The 26,678-nt window shown below is 49.8% G+C and overlaps 1 protein-coding gene across 1 annotated transcript; it reads right to left on the bottom strand.

Annotated features, from left to right (window-relative positions):
• Window positions 1–1,792: 1,792 nt before the first annotated feature.
• On the bottom strand, window positions 1,793–22,347 carry PHOSPHO1 (phosphoethanolamine/phosphocholine phosphatase 1). Its single transcript, XM_038754161.1, has 3 exons — window positions 22,195–22,347; window positions 5,342–5,439; window positions 1,793–3,525 (listed from the first exon to the last, which is right to left on the bottom strand). The coding sequence occupies exons 2-3, from the start codon at window positions 5,384–5,386 to the stop codon at window positions 2,767–2,769; spliced, it is 804 nt and encodes a 267-aa protein (XP_038610089.1). The 5' UTR covers window positions 5,387–5,439; window positions 22,195–22,347; the 3' UTR covers window positions 1,793–2,766.
• Between the last annotated feature and the right edge of the window lie 4,331 nt (window positions 22,348–26,678).

The following is a 26,678-nucleotide window of genomic DNA, read 5'->3' as shown; positions in this document are numbered from 1 at the left end:
CCCAGGCTCTTTCCACTGAGCCACGCTGCATCTCGAAATGATGGCATTTGTTAAGCGCTTACTATGTGCCGAGCACTGTTCTAAGCGTTAGGGTGGATACAAGGTAATCAGGTTGTCCCACGTGGGGCTCACAGTCTTAATTCCCGTTTTACAGATGAGGAAACTGAGGCACGGAGAAGTTAAAAGTGGCTTGCCCAAGGTCACACAACAGACAAGTGGCACAGGTGGGATCCTAGCCTGTGCTGTTTCCACTAAGCCACGCTGCTTCCCACATCTCTGCCTTTCCCCAGCTCTGAGCACAGCGCTTTGCACACAATGAGCGTGCAGCCAATTCAATAAATAAATAACACTGTGGGTCTCAAGCCGCAAAGAAACCAGACAGCAGGTCTGATCAGTGTGATTGTAAAGCCCCTTGAGGGCAAAGACCTTGGTTTTTCTCTCTGATGTATTCTCCCAAGCACTTGTACAGGGCTCTGCACACACAGGAAGCAGCTGATACAGTACCCTGCACCCAGTAGGACAGTAGGTAGCCAATACAGTGCCCTGCATATAGTAGGCTGCCCGTACGGTGAATGCCCCGCACAAAGTAGGGATTCAAACAGATTCATTCGAAGCTGTCAAAAGCAGCAGGCTTTGGAGTCAGAGGTCATGGGTTCAAATCCCAGCTCCGCCAACTGTCAGCTGTGTGACTTTGGGCAAGTCACTTAACTTCTCTGGGCCTCAGTTACCTCATCTGTAAAATGGGGATTAAAACTGTGAGCCCCCCCGTGGGCCAACCTGGCCACCTTGTAACCTCCCCAGTGCTTAGAACAGTGCTTTGCACAAAGTAAGTGCTTAACAAATGCCATTATTATTATCATTATTTTTAAAGATTTATACTCTGCACACAGTAGTTGTTCAGCAACCAACCCTGGTGGATTGATTGAGGGGTCGGGGTTTTCTGAGTAGGAAAGCTCTTTGTGGGTAGGTAGTATTTCGTGCTTCTTTTGGGCTTTCTCAAGCGCTTAGTATATTGGTATATTGCACTCAGCGGGTGCTCCTTAAATGCCTTTGTTACTACTACTTTACTACTTTACTAAAGTAAGTAAACAGCATGGCTTAGAGGAAAGGGCACGGGCTTAGAGGACATGGGTTCTAATCCAGACTCTGCCATTTGTCTGCTGTGTGATCTTGGGCAAGTCACTTCACTTATCTGGGCCTCAGTTCCCTCATCTGTAAAATGGGGATTAAAGACTATGCGCCCCCACAGAGGACAACCAGATCACCTTGTATATACCCCAGTGCTTAGAACAGTGCTTGGCACATAGGAAGCGCTTAACAAATACCATCATTATTATTATTACTAAGGAGAAGCAGAATGACATAGTGGCTAGAGTCAGAAGGTCATGGGTCCTAGTCCCAGCTCTGACACTTGTCTGCTGTGTGACCTTGGGTAAGTCACTTCGCTTCTCTGGGCCTCAGTCCCCTCATCTGGAAAATGGGGATTGAGACTGTGAGCCCCATGTGGGACAGGGACTGTGTCCAACCCGCTTTGCTTGTATTCATCCCAGAGCTTACTACAGTGACTGGCACATTGTAAGTGTTTAGCAAATACCATAATTATTCTTATTACTACCAGTGCCCCAGGCCTGGCAGGGGTATGTAAGTGCGCAGGAAGACACTCTCCATCCCTGCCACTTTCCCCAGCTCTGGGCACAGCGCCCTGCACACAGTGAATGTGCAGTCGCCCCGGCGGTCCCGGCCCCTTAGCCCTAGACAAAGCAAACTGCAGCCAGACGGGGGTCTCAGACCGACTCCTTTACTGCGGGGCCGAGGAGAGCATGGCTTCGCTTCCACAGTCAGATGGGGTGGGGGACAGGGGTCGAGGTTGGGGGGCGGGGGCCGCTTTGGTTATGTTGCTGGTCTCTCACTGCAGGCCTCTGCAGGCGAGGGAGGGTGGGGAAGACCTTGTTGAATCTCGCCCGCCCCCGCCCCCCAGAATTTGAGGGGGGCAGAAGAGGGGAGATTTTCGGCTGCAATTCCCCTGGGGGGGGAGGTCCAGGTGGGTGCCGGGCAGTACCTGATATCACCAGAGTCGGGGTCACCACGAACCCCTCGGTGAGGTGGGGCGGGGGTTGTGGCCAGGCTAGGCAGTTAGGCGGGTGGAGGGAGGTGTCAGGGGGTGGGGGACATGACCCCAGTCCGTTCCCTTCCCAAGGTGGGGGGGTACCGTCTCCCCAGAGCCCCCTCCCCTGATCCCCCACATGGGGCAAAAAGCAGGTAATCCCAACCAGGCCGGGCCTTGGCCAACAGGGCTGAGAGTGGCGACCTCAACGGGGGCAGGGGAGGTGTTGGAAGCGCTGGTGATGCCCCCGCCGTCCCCGCCCCACACCCCGGATTGGTGCCCCCTCCCCGGATCGACCCCTGGGCTAAAACTGCATAGAAAAGGTGGCCGAGCCGGCCTCGGATTCACTGGGGGTCAGATGGCCCGGGGAGGGGCAGCCTGACCCCAGGAGTCGTGGAGGTAGGACGGGCTGGTGAGGGTCATCCTGTCCCCGGGGGTCGGACTGGCCAGGGAAGATCATCCTGTCCCCAGGGGTCGAGGGGGTCAGACAGTCCGCCCGGTCCCCGGGGGTCATGGGGGCCGGACAGGCCGGAGAGGGCCAGCCTGACCCTTGGAGGCCGTGAAGGTCAGATGGGTCACCCAGTCCCTGGGGGTGGTGGGGGTCGTACAGGCCGGAGAGGGCCTCGATCCCTCGCTCGGTCACTTGTGGCCGGGTCCCCTGCTCAGCACGCGCGCAGCGCTCCCTGAAGATGCAGCCGCACCTCGACGGCCGACTCCCATGGCACCACGGCGGCGCGGAAGGAGCCCGGCCGCTGCTTCTCGGTCTCCTGGATCAGCCGGTGCATGGGGTAGCCACGCCGGGGGAAGGCCACATCCGGGCCCGCCAGCAGCTCCGACGGGCAGAAGTCGTTGGCGCCGTCGCCCACGTAGAAGAGCCTCTCGAACTGCACGCCGGCCTGGGCCCGCTCCCTTAGGTAGTCACCCAGAACCTTGTGCTTGCACATATTGGCTGGACAGCGGGCGCAGCCGTGCTGGTGGAAGGGGCGCAGGACCAGCCCCCCGTGCCCGTCCGGGCCCGCCGGGTTGCTGAAGACCCGGCGGAAGAGGTCGAGGTGCCCGGCCGCCCTCAGGGAGCACTCGACGCCAAACGTGTTGGCGTCCGAGATGAGGATGACCTCGAAGGCCTCGCGGTGACACTCCAGGAACTGGAAGAGGTCGGGCATGCCCGGGGACAGGGGGATGGCCTCGTAGATGGCGCACAGGTCCGACGGCGCCACGCCCTGCTCGCCCAGGTAGGAGAAGACCCGCTGCATGTACTCGTTGTAGAAGCCGTCGCGGTAGGTGGCCCGCAGGCTGTCCGGGAGCCGCTGGCCCGGCGCCGCCCGCACGATCGAGTCGTCGCTGTTCTCGTTGACGATGGTCTCGTCGAAGTCAAAGGTCAGGAGGAAGCGGGGGCCCTTGGGCGCGGACATCGTGCTGTCCTGGGGAGGGCCGGGGTGGGGGGTGAGGGGGGAAGGACAGGAGGAGACGGGGTCATCGCCGCCGGGAGGTGATCCACGCGGGAGGGGAGGAGGGCCCACCCACGGGGAAGGAAGGGTGGCCTTGGATCTCCTTGGTCAGGGAGATCCACACGGGGGATGGAGAGGGAGGGGGTGGTCCACGGAGGGGAGACCAGGGAGGGGGTTTGGGAGAGAGGGATGGCCCTCACAGGGGAGATCCACGGGGGGGGATGGAGAGGAATCTATAATTCTATGCATCTATTTTGATGGTATTGACACCTGTCTCCATGTTTTGTTTTGTTGTCTGTCTCCCCCTTCTAGACTGTGAGCACGTCGTTGGGTAGGGACTGTCTCTATCTGTTGCCGAATTGTACTTTTCAAGCACTTAGTGCAGTGCTCTGCACACAGTAAGAGCTCAATAAATATGATTGAATGAATGAATGAATGAATGAGAATGTTGTCCACGGAGGGGAGACCAGGGAAGTGGGTGTGGGAGAGAGGGATGGCCCTCCGTGGGGGAGACCCACTGGGGGATGGAGAGGGAGAGGGTGGTCCATAGAGAGGAAACATGGGGAGGGGGTGTAGGATAAAGGGATGGCCTTCCTTGGGGGGGACTCACTGGGGGATGGAGAAGGAGGGAGTGATCCAAGGAGGCGAGACCAGGGGAGGGAGTGTGGGAGAGAGGGATGGTCTTCAGAGGGGGAGATCCACAGGGGGATGGAGAGGGAGAGAGTGGCCCACGGAGGGGAGACATGGGGAGGGAATGTGTTTGGGAGAGAGGGACAGTCCTCACAGGGGGAGACCCACGGGAGGGATGCAGAAGGAGGAGATGAGGAGATGGCCAATCCACGGCTATCTCCACTGGGATATCATTGTGACAATCGTCTGGGTTGACCAGGTGACCCTTAAATTGGGAGCCCCGGCCCCCCACCCCCCATGTGGGACAGGAACTGTGACTCTGAGAGTATTTACCCCAGCACTTTGCACGGCGCTTGAAACATAGTAAGCGCTTAAGAAATACCCTGGTTATTATTGTCATCATCATCATTATTATTATTATTCTTTTTATCCCCATATGACCCAGATGACTCTGAAACTGAACATCCCACAAAGCCTGGGACCAGGTCACTTTTCCCACTCCTTGGTGCACAGCTCGATTCTGCCCCTGGCTTCACTGGCATCTCTCACTGGGGAAGCAATGCGGCCTAGTGGAAAGAGCACAGGCCTGGGAGTCAGCGGACCCGAGTTCTAAACCGGGCTCTGCCTCTTGCCTGCTGTGTGACCTTGGGCAAGTCACTTCACTTCCTTGTGACTCCATTCCCCGTCTGTAAATAGGAATTCAATACGTATTCTTCATCCTATATCGACTCTGAAGCCCATGAGGGACAGGGACTGTATCAGACCTGACTCCCTTGTATTTACCCGGTGCTTAGTACAGTGCTTGGCACATAGTAAGAGCATAACAAATTCTATAATTACTCTTATTATTAGGTGTTCCCTGAACACGAACCCCAAGTCCTTTCCAGGCAGAGAGGGGCAGGCAGAGGTTATTTGCTCCATTTAACAGAGGGGGAAATGGAATCCTAGAGAAGGTGTATGAATTCCCCAAGGCCACACTCCTGTGGGATTAGAACCCGGGTCTGGCGGGATCAGGGCAGCACCGGGGGCTTCTGGGGCTCTCCCCTGACACCAGAACCAAAGTCCAACGGGAAATTTCCCAGGCTGGGACGGGTGAGAGCGAGGATGGTGGTTCTGTGGGGAGGGGACGGGGGGCGGCCGAGCTAGAGAGGCTGCTCACCCTGGAGACACAGCGCAGGCTGACGGCTGGGCAGCACCCATTCATGGTTAGCGTATCACCTGCACTCCTGCTCCCTGGATCCTGGCTGGATGGTGTTCCTGCAGATGGCACAAAGTCACAGGGTGAACCCCCACTTCCCCTTCCCCAGCGCTTTGTACAGTGCCTGGCACATAATGCTTAACAAACACTATTATTATTATCAATATTATTATTAGGTTCCAGCCTTCTCTCGGGGCCTCTGGTTGCTAGCTCCTTGGGGGCCAGAGTGGTGTCTACCGATTCTATTAACTGTACTCTTGTAATCACCGACTGCACTGCTCTGCACACAGTGAATGCTCAATAAATACCCTTGATTGACTGACGACAGAGCTGCGGATGGGGAGAGGAGGGAGGAGGGGAGGGGAACCCCTGCGGGGGAGGGGGTCTCGGTTTTGTTGCTCCCCTGGCAGGTCGGTGGGTGATGTCAAACCTGGTAGAAATGGCCCAAATCCGAGTGAGCTGGAAGCTGGGGCCCAGGATTCCCTGCGCTCGTTGTGGGCAGGGCATGTGACTGTTAACTGTTGCACTGTGCTCTCCCAAGCAGTTAGTACAGTGCTCTGCAAAGCGCTCAATACATACGATTGAACGTACTTATAATTCTATTGTATTAATGATGTGTATATATCTCTAATTCTATTTATTTATATTGATACCAATGATGCCTGTTTGCCCTCCCTCCCTTCCCTCCTCCCATCCCCATCCTCCCATCTCCCTCCCTCCATCCTTCCCCATCCTCTCCTCCCTGTCCTTCTTCCCTTCCCTCTTCTTCTACCCATCCTCCCTTCCCTCCCCCCGTTCTTTCTTCTCTTCTCCCATCCTTCTCCCATCTGCTTCCTCCCCTCCCTTCCCTCCTTCCATCATTGCCCTCCTCCTCCTATCCTCCCATCTCCATCCTCCTTCCCTCCCTGCTTCCCCATCCTCCCATCCCTGCCCTCCTCCTCTCCACATTCTCCTCTCCGCATCCTCCCTTCCCTCCTCCCATCCCCATTCTCCCCTCTCTTCCCTATCATCCCACCCTTCCCTCCTCCTCTACCCATCATCCCTTCTCCCATCCTCCCATCCCTGTTCTTCCTTCCCTTCCCCCGTCCTCCTCCCATCCCCATCCTCTCTCCCTTTCCTTCTCCCGTCCTCATCCTCCATTCCCATCCTCCTGCCCCCATCCTTCCTCTTCCCATCCCTGTCCTCCTTCTGTTCCCTTCTCCCATCCTCCTCCCCATCCTTCCTCCTCCCATCATCGTCCCCCTCCCATCCTCATCCTCCCTCTTCCCTCCTCTCCTCCCTATCCTCTTTCCCTCCACCCATCCTCATCCTTCCTTCCCTTCTCCCATCCTTCTCCCATCCTCATCCTCCCTCCCTTCCCTATCTTTCCTTCCCCGTCCTCTCTCCCCATACTTCCTCCCTCCCTCCCTTCCCTTTTCTCCTCCCATCCTGGTCCTTCCTTCCCTTTCCCCATCCTCCCATTCTGATCCTTCTCCCATCCCCATCCTTCTCCCATCCCCGTCCTCCTCCCATCCCCATCCTCCTTCCCTTCCCTATCTTTCCCCATCTTCTCTCCCCATCCATGAGAAGCAGCATGGCTCAGTAGAAAGAGCTCAGGTTTGGGAGTCAGAGGACATGGGTTCTAATCCCGGCTCCACCACTTGTCAGCCGGGTGACTTTGGGCAAGTCTCTTAGCTTTTCTGTGCCTCAGTTACCTCATCTGTAAAATGGGAATTAAGACTGAGAGCCCCACATGGGACAACCTGATTACCTTGTGTCTACCCCAGCTCTTAGAACAGTGCTTGGAACATAGTAAGCGCTTAACAAATACCATAATTATTACTTGTTTTGATGTCTATCTCCCTCTTCTAGACTGTGAAATAAGATTGAACGAACAAACGAATGAATGAAATAGGATTGAACGAACAAATGAATGAATGAATGAATGAAATAAGATTGAACGAACGAATGAATGAAATAGGATTGAATGAATGAATGAAATACGATTCATGAAATACGAATGAATGAATTGATGCGTGAATGCATGAATGAAATAGGATTGAACGAACGAATGAATGAATGAAATAGGATTGAACGAACGAATGAAATAGGATTGAATGAATGAATGAAATAGGATTGAACGAACGAGTAAATGAATGAATGAATGAGCGGATGAATGAATGAAATGCGATTGAATGGATGAATGAATGAATGAAATAGGATTGAACGAACGAATGACCGAATGAATGAATGAAAGAAAAATACGATTGAACGAATGAATCCCGCTCCCCATCCCCCCGCCTTACCTCCTTCCCCTCCCAGCACCTGTATATATGTATATATGTTTGTACATATTTATTACTCTATTTATTTATTTATTTTACTTGTACATATTTATTCTATTTATTTTATTTGGTTTATATGTTTTGTTTTGTTGTCTGTCTCCCCCTTCTATCAATCAATCAATCAATCGTATTTATTGAGCGCTTACTATGTGCAGAGCACTGTAGTGAGCGCTTGGGAAGTACAAGTTGGCAACATATAGAGACGGTCCCTATTTATTGAGCGCTTACTGTGTGCAGAGCACTGTACTAAGCGCTTGGGAAGTACAAGTTGGCAACATATAGAGACAGTCCCTATTTATTGAGCACTTACTGTGTGCAGAGCACTGTACTAAGCGCTTGGGAAGTACAAGTTGGCAACATATAGAGACGGTCCCTATTTATTGAGAACTTACTGTGTGCAGAGCACTGTACTAAGCGCTTGGGAAGTACAAGTTGGCAACATATAGAGACGGTCCCTATTTATTGAGTGCTTACTGTGTGCAGAGCACTGTACTAAGCGCTTGGGAAGTACAAGTTGGCAACATATAGAGACGGTCCCTACCCAACAGTGGGCTCACAGTCTAGAAGTTACGATTGAAAGATGAGTGAATGAAATAAGATTGAATGAATGAATGAAGGAAATACGATTGAATGAATGAATCAATCAATCAATCACTTGTACTTATTGAGCGCTTACTGTGTGCAGAGCACTGTACTAAGCGCTTGGGAAGTACAAGTTGTACTTCCCAAGCGCTTAGTACAGTGCTCTGCACACAGTAAGCGCTCAATAAATACGATTGATGATGATGATGACAAGTTGGCAACATATAGAGACAGTCCCTACCCAACAGTGGGCTCACAGTCTAGAAGGGGGAGACAGAGAACAAAAGCAAACATACTAACAAAATAAAATAAATAGAATAGATATGTACGAGTAAAATAAATAGAGTAATAAATATGTACAAACATATATACAGATATACAGGTGCTGTGGGGAAGGGATGGAGGTAAGATGGGGGATGGAGAGGGGGACAAGGGGGAGAGGAAAGAAGGGGGTCAGTCTGGGAAGGACTCCTGGAGGAGGTGAATGATGAATAATAATGATAATAATGATAACATTTATTAATCCCTTACTATGTGCAAAGCACTGTTCTAAGCGCTGGGAAGTTTACAAGGTGATCAGGTTGTCCCACGGGGGGCTCACAGTCTTAATTCCCATTTTACAGATGAGGGAACTGAGGCCCAGAGAAGTGAAGTGACTTGCCCAAAGTCACACAGCTGACAAGTGGCGGAGCCGGGATTTGAACCCATGACCTCTGACTCCAAAGCCCGGGCTCTTTCCACTGAGCCACGCCGAATGAAATGTGATTGAACGAGTGAATGAATGAAATACGATTGAGTGAATGATGAAGGAAATGTGATTGAACGAACGAATGAATGAATGAAATACGATTGAATGAATGATGAACGAACGAATGAACGAGCGAGCGAACGAACGAACGAACGAATGAATGAATGAATGAATGAATGAATGAATGAATGAATGAAGAGTGAGTGAATGAATGAGTGAGTCCGGGAGCAGGGGAAGCCTTGGCGGCGACTGCCCTCTGCTGGTGGCGGCCGGGAAGGTGCCGGCGCCGCCCGCTGGGCTCCGACGGCCCCAGAGGTGAGAAGGGAAGGACAATCAATCAATCAATCAGTCAATCAATTAATCAATCAATCAATGAATCGTAATTTATTGAGCGCTTACTGTGTGCAGGACAAGAAAAGGAACAGGGCAGCAGGGGGCCCGGGGAGCGGGGACGGAAGCAGAGGAGCAGAGTAGCTCAGTGGAAACAGCCCGGGTTTGGGAGTCAGAGGTCATGAATTATTTTTTATGGCATTTATTAAGCGCTTACTATGTGCAAAGCACTGTTCTAAGCGCTGGGGCGGTTACAAGGTGATCAGGTTGTCCCACGGGGGGCTCCCAGTCTCAATCCCCATTTTACAGATGAGGTAACTGAGGCCCAGAGAAGTCAAGCGACTTGCCCAAAGTCACCCAGCTGACAATTGGCGGAGGCGGGATTTGAACCCATGACCTCTGACTCCAAAGCCCGGCCCCTTTCCACTGAGCCACGCTGCTTCTCTAATCCCCCCTCTGCCAATTGTCTGCTGGGTGACTTTGTGTCACTTCACTTCTCCGGGCCTCAGTTCCCTCATCTGGAAAATGGGGATGAAGACTGGGAGCCCCACGTGGGACAACCCAATTACCTTGTAACACCCCCCCCAGCGCTTACAGCAGTGCTTGGCACATAGTAAGCGCTTAACAAATGTCATCATTATTATTCATTCAGGGTTTTTTTGATAGCATTTATTAAGCACTTACTATGTGCTATTTATTTTATTTTGTTAATAAGTTTGGTTTCATTCTCTCTCCCCCTTCTAGACTGTGAGCCCACTGTTCGGTAGGGACTGTCTCTATATGTTGCCAACTTGTACTTCCCAAGCGCTTAGTACAGTACCGTGTACACAGTAAGTGCTCAATAAATACGATTGATTGATTGATTGATTGCAAAGCACTGTTCTAAGGGAGGTTACAAGGTGATCAGGTTGTTCCAAGGGGGGGCTCACAGTCTTGATCCCCATTTTACAGATGAGGCAACTGAAGCCCAGAGAAGTGAAGTGGCTTGCCCAAAGTCACACAGCTGACAAGTGGTGGAGCCGGGATTTGAACCCATGACCTCTGACTCCAAAGCCCGGGCTCTTTCCACTGAGCCACGCTGCTTCTCAATCATTCAATCTTATGTACTGAGCGCTTCCTGTGTGCAGAGCACTGTATTAAGCACTTGGGAAGTCATAATAATGATGGTGTTTATTAAGCGCTTACTATGTGTAAAGCACTGTTCTAAGCGCTGGGGAGGTTACAAGGTGATCAGGTTGTCCCAGGGGACTGAGGTAACTGAGGCACAGAGAAGTTGTGACTTGCCCAAAATCACACAGCTGACAATTGGCAAAGCCGGGATTTGAACCCATGACCTCTGACTCCAAAGCCCATGCTCTTTCCACTGAGCCACGCTGCTTCTCTACAGTTCAGGAAGCAAAGGGAGGAGGGGGAGAGGGAGGTTGGGGGAGGGTGGGTTATTCATTCATTCATTCATTCATTCATTCATTCATTCATTCATTCAATCGTATTTACTGAATGCCTACTATGTGCAGAGCACTGTGCTAAGCGTTTGGAAAGTACAATTCGGCAACAGAGACAGACAATCCCTACCCAACTACGGGCTCACAGTCTAGAAGGGGGGAGACAGACAACAAAACAAGTAGAGAGGCATCAATAGCATCAATATAAATAAGTAGAATTAGAAATACATACACATCATTAATAAATGGAATTATATGTACAGATATTTACACAAGTGCTGTGGGGTGGGGAGCGGGGGTAGAGCAGAGGGAGCAAGTCGGTCGATGGGGAGGGGAGGAGGAACAGAGGGAAAGGGGGGCTTTCGTATGTTTGGTTTTGTTCTCTGTCTCCCCTTTTATAATAATAATAATGGCATTTATTAAGCGCTTACTATGTGCAAGGCACTGTTCTAAGCGCTGGGGGATACATGGTGATCAGGTTGTCCCACGTGGGGCTCACAGTCTTAATCCCATTTTTCAGATGAGGTAACTGAGGCACAGAGAAGCTAAGTGGCTTGCCCAAGGTCCCACAGCTGACAAGTGGCGGATCCGGGATTCGAACCCATGACCTCTGACTCCAAAGCCCGTGCTCTTTCCACTGAGCCACGCTGCTTCTCAGCTTCTCCCCCTTTTAGACTGTGAGCCCACTGTTGGGTAGGGACTGTCTCTATATGTTGCCAACTTGTACTTCCCAAGCGCTTAGTACAGTGCTCTGCACACAGTAAGCACTCAATAAATACGATTGATTGATTGATTGATTGACTGCTGAATGACTTGGGGGGTCGCCCTGGGGGGCACCAGGACCGGAGCCGACACGTTCCTGGCTCTCCTGGCGACGCCTGGGTCAGCGCCGGGAGAGCCTTTCCCGGACAGGGAAGGGAAGGGATAATAATAATAATGATGGTATTTGTTAAGCGCTTACTATGTGCCAAGCAGAGTTCTAAGCGCTGGGGGAGATACAAGGTAATCAGGTTGTCCCACGTGGGGCTTAGTCTTATTTATTATTATTATATTTATATATATTTATTATATTATTATTATATTATTATTTATTATTATTATATTTGCCAAGCACTTACTATGGGCCAAGCACAGTTCTAAGCGCTGGGGGAGATACAAGGTAATCAGGTTGTCCCACGTGGGGCTTAGTCTTATTTATTATTATTATATTTATATATATTTATTATTATCATTATTATTATTATATTACATTATTATATTATTATTTATTATTATTATATTTGCCAAGCACTTACTATGTGCCAAGCACAGTTCTAAGTACTGGGGGAGATACAAGGTAATCAGGTTGTCCCACGTGGGGCTCAGTCTTATTTATTATTATTATTATTATATTTGCTAAGCTCTTACTATGTGCCAAGCACAGTTCTAAGTGCTGGGGGAGATACAAGGTAATCAGGTTGTCCCACGTGGGGCTCAGTCTTATTTATTATTATTATTATTCTTATATTTGCTAAGCTCTTACTATGTGCCAAGCACAGTTCTAAGCACTGGGGAAGATACAAGGTAAGCAGGTTGTCCCACGTGGGGCTCAGTCTTATTTATTATTATTATTATTATTGTATTTGCTAAGCTCTTACTATGTGCCAAGCACAGTTCTAAGCGCTGGGGGAGATACAAGGTAATCAGGTTGTCCCACGTGGGGCTCAGTCTTATTTATTATTATTATATTTGCTAAGCTCTTACTATGTGCCAAGCACAGTTCTAAGCGCTGGGGGAGATACAAGGTAATCAGGTTGTCCCACGTGGGGTTCACAGTCTTATTATTATTATAATTGTTATTATTAGAGAAGCAGCGTGGCTCAGTGGAAAGAGCGCAGGCTTGGGAGTCAGAGGTCATGGGTTCGAATCCCGCCTCCCCCACATGTCTGCTGTGTGACCTTGGGCAGGTCACTTCACTTCTCTGTGCCTCAGTTCCCTCATCTGTAAAATGGGGATTAAGACTGTGAGCCCCACGTGGGACAACCTCATCTCCTTGTGTTCCCCCCAGCGCTTAGAACAGTGCTTTGCACATAATAAGCGCTTAACAAAGACCAACATTATTATTATTATTTGTTAAGTGCTTAATATGTGCCAAGCACTGTTCTAAGCGCTGGGGTAGATACAAGGTCATCAGGTTGTCCCACGTGGGGCTCACACTCTTAATCCCCATTTTCCAGATGGGGGAACTGAGGCGCAGAGAAGTGAAGTGGCTCGCCCAAGGCCACCCAGCAGATAAGTGGCGGAGTTGGGATTAGGAGTCCTGTCCTCTGGCTTCCAAGGCCTTGTTCTTGCCACTAAGCCTTGCTGAAGGGCCGGGAAGGGCCGGGAAAGACCGGGAAGGGCCGGGAAAGACCGGGAAGGGCCAGGAAAGACCTGGAAGATCCAGGAGGCCAGGGCGAATCAGGGAGAAAGGTCAGGGGAGGAACTGTCCCGTTGAAAAAGCAAACCCGAGCCCCCACATCGGTCTAATCCGGAAGGCTTCAAGGAGGAGGCTCTCCCAGCGCCTTTCTGGTCCAGGCGGGGAAACCGAGGCCCAGAGGCCGCCAGAACCCAGAGCCCAGAGCCCACTGTTGGGTAGGGACCGTCTCCATATGTTGCCAACTTGTACTTCCCAAGCGCTTAGTACAGTGCTCTGCACACAGTAAGCGCTCAATAAATACGATTGAATGAATGAGTGAAATTCCCAACCTCCGGAATCCAGGCTCCCTGCCCCACCGCCCTCGCCAAGTCGCTCCGGCCCAGCTGAAGCGCCAGGCCTACTGGGGTGAGAGGCCGGGCGGGAGGGGGGAGTCCTGAGTTCGAATCCTCCTCCCGCAGCCCCCAGGCTCTGGACAGGGGCCATCCGCCCGCACAGAGAAGCGCTGCAGGAAGGGTCTCATTCCTTCAATCATTCAATTCATTCCATCCTCACTGTACCTCGTTCTCGAATGCCCTCCCTCTGCCCATCCGCCAAGCTAGCTCTCTTCCCCCCTTCAAAGCCCTACTGAGAGCTCACCTCCTCCAGGAGGCCTTCCCACACTGAGCCCCCTTTTTCCTCTCCTCCCCCATCCCCCCCGCCCTACCTCCTTCCCCTCCCCACAGCACCTGTATATATATTTGTATAGATTTATTACTCTATTTTACTTGTACATATTTACTATATATTTTGTTAATGATGTGCATATAGCTTTAATTCTATTTGTTCTGACGATTTTGACACCTGTCTACATGTTTTGTTTTGTCTTTTGTCTCCCCCTTCTAGACTGTGAGCCCGTTGTTGGGTAGGGGCCGTCTCTATATGTCGCCGACTTGTACTTCCCAAGCGCATAGTCCAGTGCTCTGCACACAGTAAGCGCTCAATAAATACGATTGATTGATTGATTGATGTATTTGTACAGATTTATTACTCTATTTTACTTGTACATATGTATTTATTTTGTTAATGATGTGCATATAGCTTTAATTCTATTTGTTCTGACGATTTTGACACCTGTCTACATGTTTTTTTGTTGTCTGTCTCCCCCTTCTAGACTGTGAGCCCGTTGTTGGGTAGGGGCCGTCTCTATATGTCGCCGACTTGTACTTCCCAAGCGCTAAGTCCAGTGCTCTGCACACAGTAAGCGCTCAATAAATACGACTGAATGAATGAATCCTACTTATTGAGCGCTTACTGTGTGCAGATCACTGGACTAAGCGCTTGGGAAAGTGCAATACAGCAATAAAGAGAGACAGTCCCTGCCCTCTCGGGATGTCACTTGGGGGTGGGGGGGATTCTCTGCGGGTGGCCGGGTGAGGCCGAAGGGACATCAGGTGGCTTGTATCCACCCCAGTGCTTAGAACAGTGCTTGGCACATAGTAAGCACTTAACAAATATTATTATTATTATTATTATTATTATTATTATTATTATTATTATTATTCTGGCTGGCCACAAGGCAACAGGAGTCCTTGAAGAAGTCGGGTCCTAGTGACACTTCCTGGGGGCCTCTGTGACCCCCTTTCCCCCTCCCCCAACCCAAGAGGCTGGGCAGGACCCTCAGCCCCTTTCCTGAGTAGGTGGGACACTTTCATTCATTCATTCAATCGTATTTATTGAGCGCTTACTGTGTGAAGAGCACTGTACTAAGCGCTTGGGAAGTCCAACTCCGCAACGTATGGAGACAGTCCCTACCCAACAACGGGCTCACAGTCTAGAAGGGGGAGACAGACAACAAAACAAAACAGTTAGGTGTCTAGACAGGCAAATAGGACACGCTTGGTAACCACTCCCTCGGTTTACCCTCCCCGTCCCCCAGGCTGACCCTCTGAACTAGGCTCCTCACCTGGAGGCAGACGGGGCTCTGAGTTCTAATTCCTCTGTGCCAGTGTTTCCCCCTGGGGAGGGAGAGCCGGGAGGTACCCTTCGCCCCCCAAATCTCCACCTTCCCAATTCCAATCCGAGATCCAGCAGATCCCTGGGGGTCTCGGCCACGGGATGGGGTAGAGCCGGTCGGTTGTTGGCCGGAATCAACCCCAGATTTAAGTCCGGATCTGTCATTCATTCATTCAATCATATTTATTGTGCGCTTACTGTGTGCAGAACACTGTGCTAAGCGCCTAGGCGTGGGGCGGATTCTCTCTGCCAGGAAATCCTTTTTCTCCCTTCTAGACTGTGAGCCCGTTGTTGGGCAGGGATTGTCTCCATCTGTTGCCAAATCGTACTTTCCAAGCACTTAGTACAGTGCTCCGCACACAGTAAGCGCTCAATAAATACGACTAAATGAATGAAGGAAGGAAATACCTTCCTTCCCCCGACTCCGGCTTCTTGCCTCTCTGCTGCTACCTACCTTTCCCCCCTCCTCTTTCCCCAGGAGTTCAAATTTCTTCCCACCCCCGCCTCTTTGATTCTCAATCAATCGTATTTATTGAGCGCTTACTGTGTGCAGAGCACTGTACTAAGCGCTTGGGAAATACAAGTCGGCAACACATAGAGACAGTCCCTACCCAACAGCGGGCTCATAGTCTAGAAGTGAGCCCCAGGACACTGGATGAATGATGACAGTGAGGCCCAGATAGGTCAGGTGAGTGACTCTAGGTCACCCAGCACATCAGGAGCAGCGTTGGGGCCAGAATCCAGGTCTGCTGCAGCCCAGCCCTCTCTATAGTCTAGCCCCTCCACGCCCAACCCCCTGTGTCCAACCCGATTTGCTTGTATCCACCCCAGCGCTTAGTACAGCGTCTAGATCGCGAGCCCATTGTTGGGTAGGGATTGTCTCTATTTGTTGCCAAATTGTACTTTCCAAGTGCTTAGTACAGTGCTCTGCACACAGTAAGTGCTCAATAAATATGATTGAATGAATGATGTCCCTCCTGGCCCGCTCCCCAGGGTCTTGTGGGAAATTCCCAGCTGCTGCCTCGGGACCTCGGGATCCAGGAGGATGCTGGAGCCGAGCCAGGTGGCAGGAGGTCGGGGGGGATGGTCTCCTAATAATAGTAATGACGGTATTTGTTAAGCGCTTACTATGTACCAGGCACTGCACTAAGAGCTGGGTTGGACACAAGCCAATCGAGTTGGACATAGTCCCTGTCCCAATCTCCATTTTCCAGAAGGGGTAACTGAGGCCCAGAGAAGTGAAGCGACTTGCCCAAGATCACCCAGCAGACAGGTGAAACAGAGTGGCTCAGTGGAAATAATAATAATAATAATAATAATAATGGCATTTGTTAAGCGCTTACTATGTGCAGAGCACTGTTCTAAGCGCTGGGGGGGGAAACAAGGTGATTAAATTGTCCCACGTGGGGCTCACAGTCTTAATCCCCATTTTCCAGATGAGGTCACTGAGGCTCAGAGAAGTTAAGTGACTTGCCCAAGGTCACACGGCAGACACGTGGGGGAGTCGGCATTCGAACCCATGACCTCTGCCTCCAAAGCCCGGGCTCTTTCCATTGAGCCAAAGGGCTTTGGAGGCAGAGGTCACAGGTTCAAATCCCGGCTCTGCCACGTGTCAGCTGTGTGATTTAAGGCAAGTCAGCAGGAGGCCTTCCCAGACTGAGCCCCTTCCTTCCTCTCCCCCTCGTCCCCCTCTCCGTCCCCCCATCTTACCTCCTTCCCTTCCCCCCAGCACCTGTATATATGCATATATGTTTGTACATATTTATTACTCTATTTATTTATTTATTTTACTTGTACATATCTATTCTATTTATTTCATTTTGTTAGTATGTTTGGTTTTGTCCTCTGTCTCCCCCTTCTAGACTGTGAGCCCACTGTTGGGTAGGGACTGTCTCTATATGTTGCCAACTTGTACTTCCCAAGCACTTAGTACAGTGCTCTGCACACAGTAAGCGCTCAATAAATACGATTGATTGATTGATTGATTCTCTGTGCCTCAGTGACCCCATCTGGAAAATGGGGATTTAAGACTGTGAGCCGACAACCTGATCACCTTGTAACCTGCCCAGCGCTTAGAACTTTGAACATAGTAAGCGCTTAATAAATGTCATTAAAAAAAAAGTGGCGGGGTCGGGATTAGGAACCCATGACTTTCTGGCTCTCAAGCCTGTGCACTATGCCACGCTGCTTCTCCTGAAGGTCCGGAAGAGCCAGAGCCCACCCGCCACCCACTTTGTGCAAGGTGAGGACCCTTCTTACCTCCTTCCCTTCCCCACAGCACCTGTATATATGTATATATGTTTGTACATATTTATTACTCTATTTATTCATTTATTTACTTATACATATCTATTCTATTGATTTTATTTTGTTAATATGTTTGGTTTTGTTCTCTGTCTCCCCCTTTTAGACTGTGAGCCCACTGTTGGGTAGGGACTGTCTCTATGTGGTGCCAACTTGTACTTCCCAAGCGCTTAGTACAGTGCTTTGCACATAGTAAGCGCTCAATAAATACGACTGATGGTGATGATGATGATGATGTGGGAACTACCAGTATCCCCTCTGTGTGCCCCCTCTCCCCTCTCCCCGTCCCTGGCAGCAGCAGGCCGGGCCCGGGTGGACAGGGCCGGGCCGGGCCGGGCCGGGCCGGGCCGGGTCAGGCCAGGACGTCTGCAGTGGGATCAGGGAGGTCGAGGCGGGCGGAACGGGGAGTATTTTTAGCTGCGGCTGAACTGGAGAGTTTCTGGAGCGGGCCCAGCCCAGAAGGACATCAAGCAGCTTGGCCTAGTGGCAAGAGCCCCGCCTTGGGAGTCGGAGGATATGGGTTAATAATAATAATAATAATAATAATAGTGGCATTTGTTAAGCGCTTACTATGCGCAAAGCACTGTACTAAGCACTGGGGAATCAATCATTCGTATTTATTGAGCGCTTACTGTGTGCTGAGCACTGTACTAGGCACTTGGGAAGTACAAGCTGGCAACATATACTCAACAGTGGGCTCACAGTCTAGAAGGGGGGGAAGTTACAAGGTCATCAGGTTGTCCCGTGGGGGGGCTTGCAGTCTTAATCCCCATTTTACAGATGTGGTAACTGAGGCCCAGAGAAGTGAAGTGACATCCCCAAAGTCACACAGCTGACAATTGGTGGAGCCGGGATTTGAACCCATGACCTCTGACTCCAAAGCCCGAGCTCTTTCCACTGCGCCACGCCGCTTCTCTTAATTCCGGGTTCTAATTCCGACCCCGCCACTTGTCTGCTGCGTGACCTTGGGCAAGCCACTGACAGAGTGGACAGAGAGTGGGCCTGGGAGTCAGAAGGTCATGGGTTCTAATCCCGACCCCATCCCTGGTCTGCTGTGTGGCCTTGGGCAAGTCGTTTCGCTTCTCTGGGCCTCAGTTCCCTCATCTGGAAAATGGGGATTAAGACTGTGAGCCCTATGCAGGACAGGGACTGCGTCCAACTGGATTTGCTTGTCTCCTCCCCAGTGCTTAGTACAGTGTCTGGCACATAGTAAGAGCTTCACAAATACCATCATTATTATTACCTCGGGGTCTCAACTACCTCATCTGTCAAATGGGGATGAAGACTGTGAGTCCCACGTTGGCCACTCTGATTTGCTTCTATCTTCCCCAGTGCCTAGAACAGTGCTTTGCACATAGTAAGCGCTTCACAAATACCACCATTATTATTACCTCGGGGCCTCAACTACCTCGTCTGTCAAATGGGGATGAAGACCGTGAGCCCCACGTGGGCCAACCTGATTTGCTTCTATCTTCCCCAGCGCTTAGAACAGTGCTTGGTACACAGTAAGCGCTTCACAAATACCATCATTACTCTTACCTCGGGGCCTCAACTACCTCGTCTGTCAAATGGGGATGAAGACCGCGAGCCCCACGTGGGCCAACCTGATGACCTTGCATCTCCCCCAGCGCTTAGAACAGTGTTTGGCACATAGTAAGCGCTTCACAAATACCAGCATTATTATTACCTCGGGGCCTCAACTACCTCATCTGTCAAATGGGGATGAAGACCGCGAGCCCCGCGTGGGCCAACCTGATGACCTTGCATCTCCCCCAGCGCTCCGAACAGTGCTCGGCACAGAGTAAGCGCTTCACCAATACCATCATGATGATGATGACGGGCACCGACCCCTGATTTACAAAGTGGGCCGGGGGTCGGGGAGGGGAGGGGGCGTCGGAAGGACCGGACGCCGGTCCTCAGCCCCGTGCTGACCTCTTAGGGTGCTGTCAATCAATCAATCATCATCATCAATCGTACTGATTGAGCGCTTACTGTGTGCAGAGCACTGTACTAAGCGCTTGGGAAGTACAAGTTGGCAATGCATCATCATCATCAATCGTATTGATTGAGCGCTTACTGTGTGCAGAGCACTGTACTAAGCGCTTGGGAAGTACAAGTTGGCAACACATCATCATCATCATCATCAATCGTATTGATTGAGCGCCTACTGTGTGCAGAGCACTGTACTAAGAGCTTGGGAAGTACAAGTTGGCAACACATCATCATCATCATCATCATCAATCGTATTGATTGAGCGCTTACTGTGTGCAGGGCACTGTACTAAGCGCTTGGGAAGTACAAGTTGGCAACACATCATCATCATCATCATCAATCGTATTTATTGAGCGCTTACTATGTGTAGAGCACTGTACTAAGCGCTTGGGAAGTACAAGTTGGCAACACATCATCATCATCATCATCATCAGTCGTATTGATTGAGCGCTTACTGTGTGCAGAGCACTGTACTAAGCGCTTGGGAAGTACAAGTTAGCAGCACATCATCATCATCATCATCATCAATTATTGATTGAGCGCCTACTGTGTGCAGAGCACTGTACTAAGCACTTGGGAAGTCCAAGTTGGCAACACATCATCATCATCATCATCATCAATCGTATTGATTGAGCGCTTACTGTGTGCAGAGCACTGTACTAAGCGCTTGGGAAGTACAAGTTGGCAACACATCATCATCATCATCATCAATCGTATTTATTGAGCGCTTACTATGTGTAGAGCACTGTACTAAGCGCTTGGGAAGTACAAGTTGGCAACACATCATCATCATCATCATCATCAGTCGTATTGATTGAGCGCTTACTGTGTGCAGAGCACTGTACTAAGCGCTTGGGAAGTACAAGTTAGCAGCACATCATCATCATCATCATCATCAATTGTATTGATTGAGCGCCTATTGTGTGCAGAGCACTGTACTAAGCACTTGGGAAGTCCAAGTTGGCAACACATCATCATCATCATCATCATCAATCGTATTGATTGAGCGCTTACTGTGTGCAGAGCACTGTACTAAGCGCTTGGGAAGTACAAGTTGGCAACACATCATCATCATCATCATCAATCGTATTGATTGAGCGCTTACCGTGTGCAGAGCACTGTACTAAGCGCTTGGGAAGTACAAGTTGGCAACACATCAGCATCATCAATCGTATTGATTGAGCGCTTACCGTGTGCAGAGCACTCTACTAAGCGCTTGGGAAGTACAAGTTGGCAACACATCATCATCATCATCATCATCAGTCGTATTGATTGAGCGCTTACTGTGTGTAGAGCACTGTACTAAGCGCTTGGGAAGTACAAGTTGGCAACACATCATCATCATCATCATCAATCGTATTGATTGAGCGCTTACCGTGTGCAGAGCACTGTACTAAGCGCTTGGGAAGTACAAGTTGGCAACACATCAGCATCATCAATCGTATTGATTGAGCGCTTACCGTGTGCAGAGCACTGTACTAAGCGCTTGGGAAGTACAAGTTGGCAACACATCATCATCATCATCATCATCAGTCGTATTGATTGAGCGCTTACTGTGTGTAGAGCACTGTACTAAGCGCTTGGGAAGTACAAGTTGGCAACACATCATCATCATCATCATCAATCGTATTGATTGAGCGCCTACTGTGTGCAGAGCACTGTACTAAGAGCTTGGGAAGTACAAGTTGGCAACACATCATCATCATCATCAATCGTATTGATTGAGCGCTTACTGTGTGCAGGGCACTGTACTAAGCGCTTGGGAAGTACAAGTTGGCAACACATCATCATCATCATCATCAATCGTATTTATTGAGCGCTTACTGTGTGTAGAGCACTGTACTAAGCGCTTGGGAAGTACAAGTTGGCAACACATCATCATCATCATCATCATCAGTCGTATTGATTGAGTGCTTACTGTGTGCAGAGCACTGTACTAAGCGCTTGGGAAGTACAAGTTAGCAGCACATCATCATCATCATCATCATCAATTGTATTGATTGAGCGCCTACTGTGTGCAGAGCACTGTACTAAGCACTTGGGAAGTCCAAGTTGGCAACCCATCATCATCATCATCATCATCAATCGTATTGATTGAGCGCTTACTGTGTGCAGAGCACTGTACTAAGCGCTTGGGAAGTACAAGTTGGCAACACATCATCATCATCATCATCAATCGTATTGATTGAGCGCTTACCGTGTGCAGAGCACTGTACTAAGCGCTTGGGAAGTACAAGTTGGCAACACATCAGCATCATCAATCGTATTGATTGAGCGCTTACCGTGTGCAGAGCACTGTACTAAGCGCTTGGGAAGTACAAGTTGGCAACACATCATCATCATCATCATCATCAGTCGTATTGATTGAGCGCTTACTGTGTGTAGAGCACTGTACTAAGCGCTTGGGAAGTACAAGTTGGCAACACATCATCATCATCATCATCAATTGTATTGATTGAGCGCTTACTGTGTGCAGAGCACTGTACTAAGCGCTTGGGTAGTACAAATTGGCAACATAGAGAGACAGTCCCTACCCAATAGTGGGCTCATCCATCAATCAATCAATCAATCGTATTGATTGAGCGCTTACTGTGTGCAGCAAGCGCTTGGGAAGTACAAGTTGGCAACACATAGAGCCAGTCCCTACGCAACTGTCCGTCCCTGGAGCCCCCCCCAGCCGCCCCCCAGTCCCCCCCACTCACATGCGGCTCGGGTGCGAAGGCTCTGGGGGGCTTGGGGACGGTGGAGGAGCCGGGGGTCTGAGGGGGGGGGGGGTGAGCCCCGGCCTGGGCGACCCCCGGGCCCCGCCCGGCTGCGTCCCCTCCTCCAGGTGTCCGGAGCCCGGGGAGGCCGGGGGAGCCCGGTGTCCGGGAGCCCGGAGCATGGGCCGGGGCTGCAGCGGCCGCTGCACCAGAGCCACCGCAGTGTCCGCACGTCACAAGGGCCGCAGCCAATCCCGGGCCCGCAGGACCCGCCCCCCGGGGGACCCCCCACCCCCGGGACCCACCCCCGGGGGACCCCCACCCCTCTCCGTCCCCCCCCCCCCATCTTACCTCCTTCCCTTCCCCACAGCACCTGTATATATGGATATGTGTTTGTACATATTTATTACTCTATTGATTTATTTATTTATTTTGTTAGTATGTTTGGTCTTGTTCTCTGTCTCCCCCTTTTAGACTGGGAGCCCACTGTTGGGTAGGGACTGTCTCTATGTGTTGCCAGTTTGTACTTCCCAAGCGCCTAGTACAGTGCTCTGCACATAGTAAGCGCTCAATAAATACGATTGATGATGATGATGATGACAGATCGTATTCGTCGTCCCTTCATTCATTCATTCATTCAATCGTAGCAGGCCTTCCCAGACTGAGCCCCTTCCCTCCTCTCCCCCGCGGCCCCCCCCCCCATCCCCCCCATCTTACCTCCTTCCCTTCCCCACAGCACCTGTACATATGGATATATGTTTGTACAGATTCATTACTCTATTTTACTTGTACATATCTATTCTATTTCTTTTATTTTGTTAGTATATTTGGTCTTGTTCTCTGTCTCCCCCTTTTAGACTGGGAGCCCACTGTTGGGTAGGGACTGTCTCTATGTGTTGCCAATTTGTACTTCCCAAGCGCTTAGTACAGTGCTCTGCACATAGTAAGCGCTCAATAAATACGATTGATGATGATGATGATGACAGATCGTATTCATCGTCCCTTCATTCATTCATTCATTCAATCGTAGCAGGCCTTCCCAGACTGAGCCCCTTCCCTCCTCTCCCCCTCGTCCCCCTCCCCATCCCCCCCATCTTACCTCCTTCCCTTCCCCACAGCACCTGTATATATGGATATATGTTTGTACAGATTCATTACTCTATTTTACTTGTACATATCTATTCTATTTCTTTTATTTTGTTAGTATATTTGGTCTTGTTCTCTGTCTCCCCCTTTTAGACTGGGAGCCCACTGTTGGGTAGGGACTGTCTCTATGTGTTGCCAATTTGTACTTCCCAAGCGCTTAGTACAGTGCTCTGCACATAGTAAGCGCTCAATAAATACGATTGATGATGATGATGATGACAGATCGTATTCATCGTCCCTTCATTCATTCATTCATTCAATCGTAGCAGGCCTTCCCAGACTGAGCCCCTTCCCTCCTCTCCCCCTCGTCCCCCTCCCCATCCCCCCCATCTTACCTCCTTCCCTTCCCCACAGCACCTGTATATATGGATATATGTTTGTACATATTCATTACTCTATTTTACTTGTACATATCTATTCTATTTCTTTTATTTTGTTAGTATGTTTGGTCTTGTTCTCTGTCTCCCCCTTTTAGACTGCAAGCCCACTGTTGGGTAGGGACTGTCTCTGTGTGTTGCCAATTTGTACTTCCCAAGCGCTTAGTACAGTGCTCTGCACATAGTAAGCGCTCAATACGATTGATGATGATGATGATTTGTACTTCCCATGCGCTTAGTACAGTGCTCTGCACATGGTAAGCGCTCAATAAATACGATTGATGATGATGATGATGACAGATCGTATTCGTCGTCCCTTCGTTCATTCATTCAATCGTAGGAGGCCTTCCCAGACTGAGCCCCTTCCTTCCTCTCCCCCTCGTCCCCCTCTCCATCCCCCCCATCTTACCTCCTTCCCTTCCCCACAGCACCTGGATATATGTATATATGTTTGTACATATTTATTACTCTATTTATTTATTTAACTTGTACATATCTATTCTATTTATTTTATTTTGTTAGTATGTTTGGTTTTGTTCTCTGTCTCCCCATTTTAGACTGGGAGCCCACTGTTGGGTAGGGACTGTCTCTATATGTTGCCAACTTGGACTTCCCAAGCGCTTAGTACAGTGCTCTGCACACAGTAAGCGCTCAATAAATACGATTGATTGATTGATCGAGGTTGTGAGGAGGGCCCACGTGGGGCTCGCAGTCTTGATCCCCATTTCAATAACAATAATGATGATATTTGTTAAGCACTTACTATGTGCCAAGCACTCTTCTAAGCACTGGTGGGGGTGGGGGATACAAGGTCATCAGGTTGTCCCACAGGGGGCTCACAGTCTTCATCCCCATTTTCCAGAGGAGGTAACTGAGGCCCAGAGAAGTTAAGTGACTTGCCCAAAGTCACACAACTGGCAAGTGGCGGAGCCGGAATTTGAACCCATGACCTCTGACTCCAAAGTCCAGGCTCTTTCCACTGAGCCACGCCCCATTTTCAATAACAGTAATGACGACATTTGTTAAGCGCTTACCATGTGCCAAGCACTCTTCTAAGCACTGGGCTACATGCGAGGTTGTGAGGTTGGCCCACGTGGGGCTCGCAGCCTTAACAATAATAATAATAAAAATAATAATAATGGCGTTTATTAAGCGCTTACTATGTACAAAGCACTGTTCTAAGCGCTGGGGGGGATACAAGGTGATCAGGTTGTCCCACATGGGGTTCACAGTCTTCATCCCCATTTTCCAGATGAGGTAACTGAGGCCCAGAGAAGTGAAGTGACTTGCCCAAAGTCACACAGCTGACAAGTGGCGGAGCCAGAATTTGAACCCATGACCTCTGACTCCAAAGTCCAGGGTCTTTCCACTGAGCCACGCTGCTTCTCTGTCTTAATCCCCATTTCAATAACAATAATGATGCTATTTGTTAAGCGCTTACTATGTGCCAAGCACTCTTCGAAGCGCTGGGATATATGCAAGGTTGTGAGGTTGACCCACCTGGGGCTCGCAGTCTTAATCCCCATTTTAATCATCATCATAATAATAATAATGATATTTGTTAAGCACTATGTGCCAAGCACTCTTCTAAGCACTGGGATACATGCAAGGTTATGAGGTTGGCCCACGTGGGGCTCACAGTCTTAATCCCCATTTTGATAATAATAATAATAATAATAATGATATTTGTTAAGCACTTATTATGTGCCAAGCACTCTTCTAAGCACTGGGATACATGCAAGGTTATAATAATAATAATAATAATGGCATTTGTTAAGTGCTTACTACATGCAAAGCACTGTTGATGATGATGGTATTTGTTAAGCGCTTTGTGCAAAGCACTGTTCTAAGCGCTGGGGGGATAACAAGGTGATCAGGTTGTGCCACGTGGGGCTCACAGTCTTAATCCCCATTTTACAGATGAGGGAATTGAGGCACAGAGAAGTTGAGTGACTTGCCCAAAGTCACACAGCTGACAAGTGGCAGAGCCGGGATTAGAACCCATGACCTCTGACTCCCAAACCCGTGCTCTTTCCACAGAGCCACGAGGTTGACCCATGAGGGGCTTGCAGTCTTAATCCCCATTTTAATAATAATAATAATGATGGCATTTGTTAAGCGCTTAATATGTGCCAAGCACTCTTCTAAGCACTGGGATACATACAAGGTTATGAGGTTGGCCCACGTGGGGTTTGCAGTCTTAACACAATTTTAATGATAATAATAATAATAATAATAATGATGGGATTTGTTTACTATGTGCCAACTAGTGTTTTAAACACTGGGGGAGATACAAGGTAATCAGGTTGTCCCACACTGGGCTCACAGTCTTAATTCCCTTATTGCAGATGAGGTAACCGAGGCACAGAGAAGTGAAGTAAGTTGCCCAAAGTCACACAGCTGACAAGTGGTGGAGCCAGGATTAGAACCCACGACCTCTGACTCCCAAGCCCAAGCTCTTTCCACTGAGCCATACAGCTTTTCTATATTATTGTACTTATAATAATAATAATAATAATGGCATTTGTTAAGCGCTTACTATGTGCAAAGCACTGTTCTAAGCGCTGGGGGGGGGTACAAGGTGATCGGGTTGTCCCGCATGGGGCTCACAGGCTTCATCCCCATTTTACAGATGAGGTAACTGAGGCTCTGAGAAGTTAAGTGACTTGCCCAAGGTCACACAGCAGACACATGGTGGAGCCGGGGTTCGAACCCATGACCTCTGACTCCAAAGCCCGTGCTCTTTCCACTGAGCCACGCTGCTTATACCCCCATTTATTCATTCCAACCTCATAATAATCCTAATGATGGTATTTGTTAAGCGCTTACTATGTGCCAAGCACTCTTCTAAGCGCTGGGATACATACGAGGTTATAAGGTTGGCCGACAAGGGGCTCGCAGTCTTAATCCCCATTGTATTAATAATAATAATAATATTTGTTAAGCGCTTACTATGTGCCA

Source organism: Tachyglossus aculeatus, chromosome 11 (genome assembly GCF_015852505.1).
Source record: "Tachyglossus aculeatus isolate mTacAcu1 chromosome 11, mTacAcu1.pri, whole genome shotgun sequence".
In the NCBI taxonomy this organism is placed as follows: domain Eukaryota; kingdom Metazoa; phylum Chordata; class Mammalia; order Monotremata; family Tachyglossidae; genus Tachyglossus; species Tachyglossus aculeatus.
This window is presented reverse-complemented; position numbering and strand designations above follow the sequence as displayed.

What these genes read in the sequence shown, in the direction of transcription:
- PHOSPHO1 (XM_038754161.1), bottom strand. Translation starts at nt 5,386, where the DNA reads ATGAATGGGTGCTGCCCAGCCGTCAGCCTGCGCTGTGTCTCCAGG. An exon ending in GCCTGCGCTGTGTCTCCAGG is followed by an intron (nt 3,526 to 5,341) that starts GTGAGCAGCCTC and finishes GGCCCTCCCCAG; the next exon opens with GACAGCACGATGTCCGCGCC.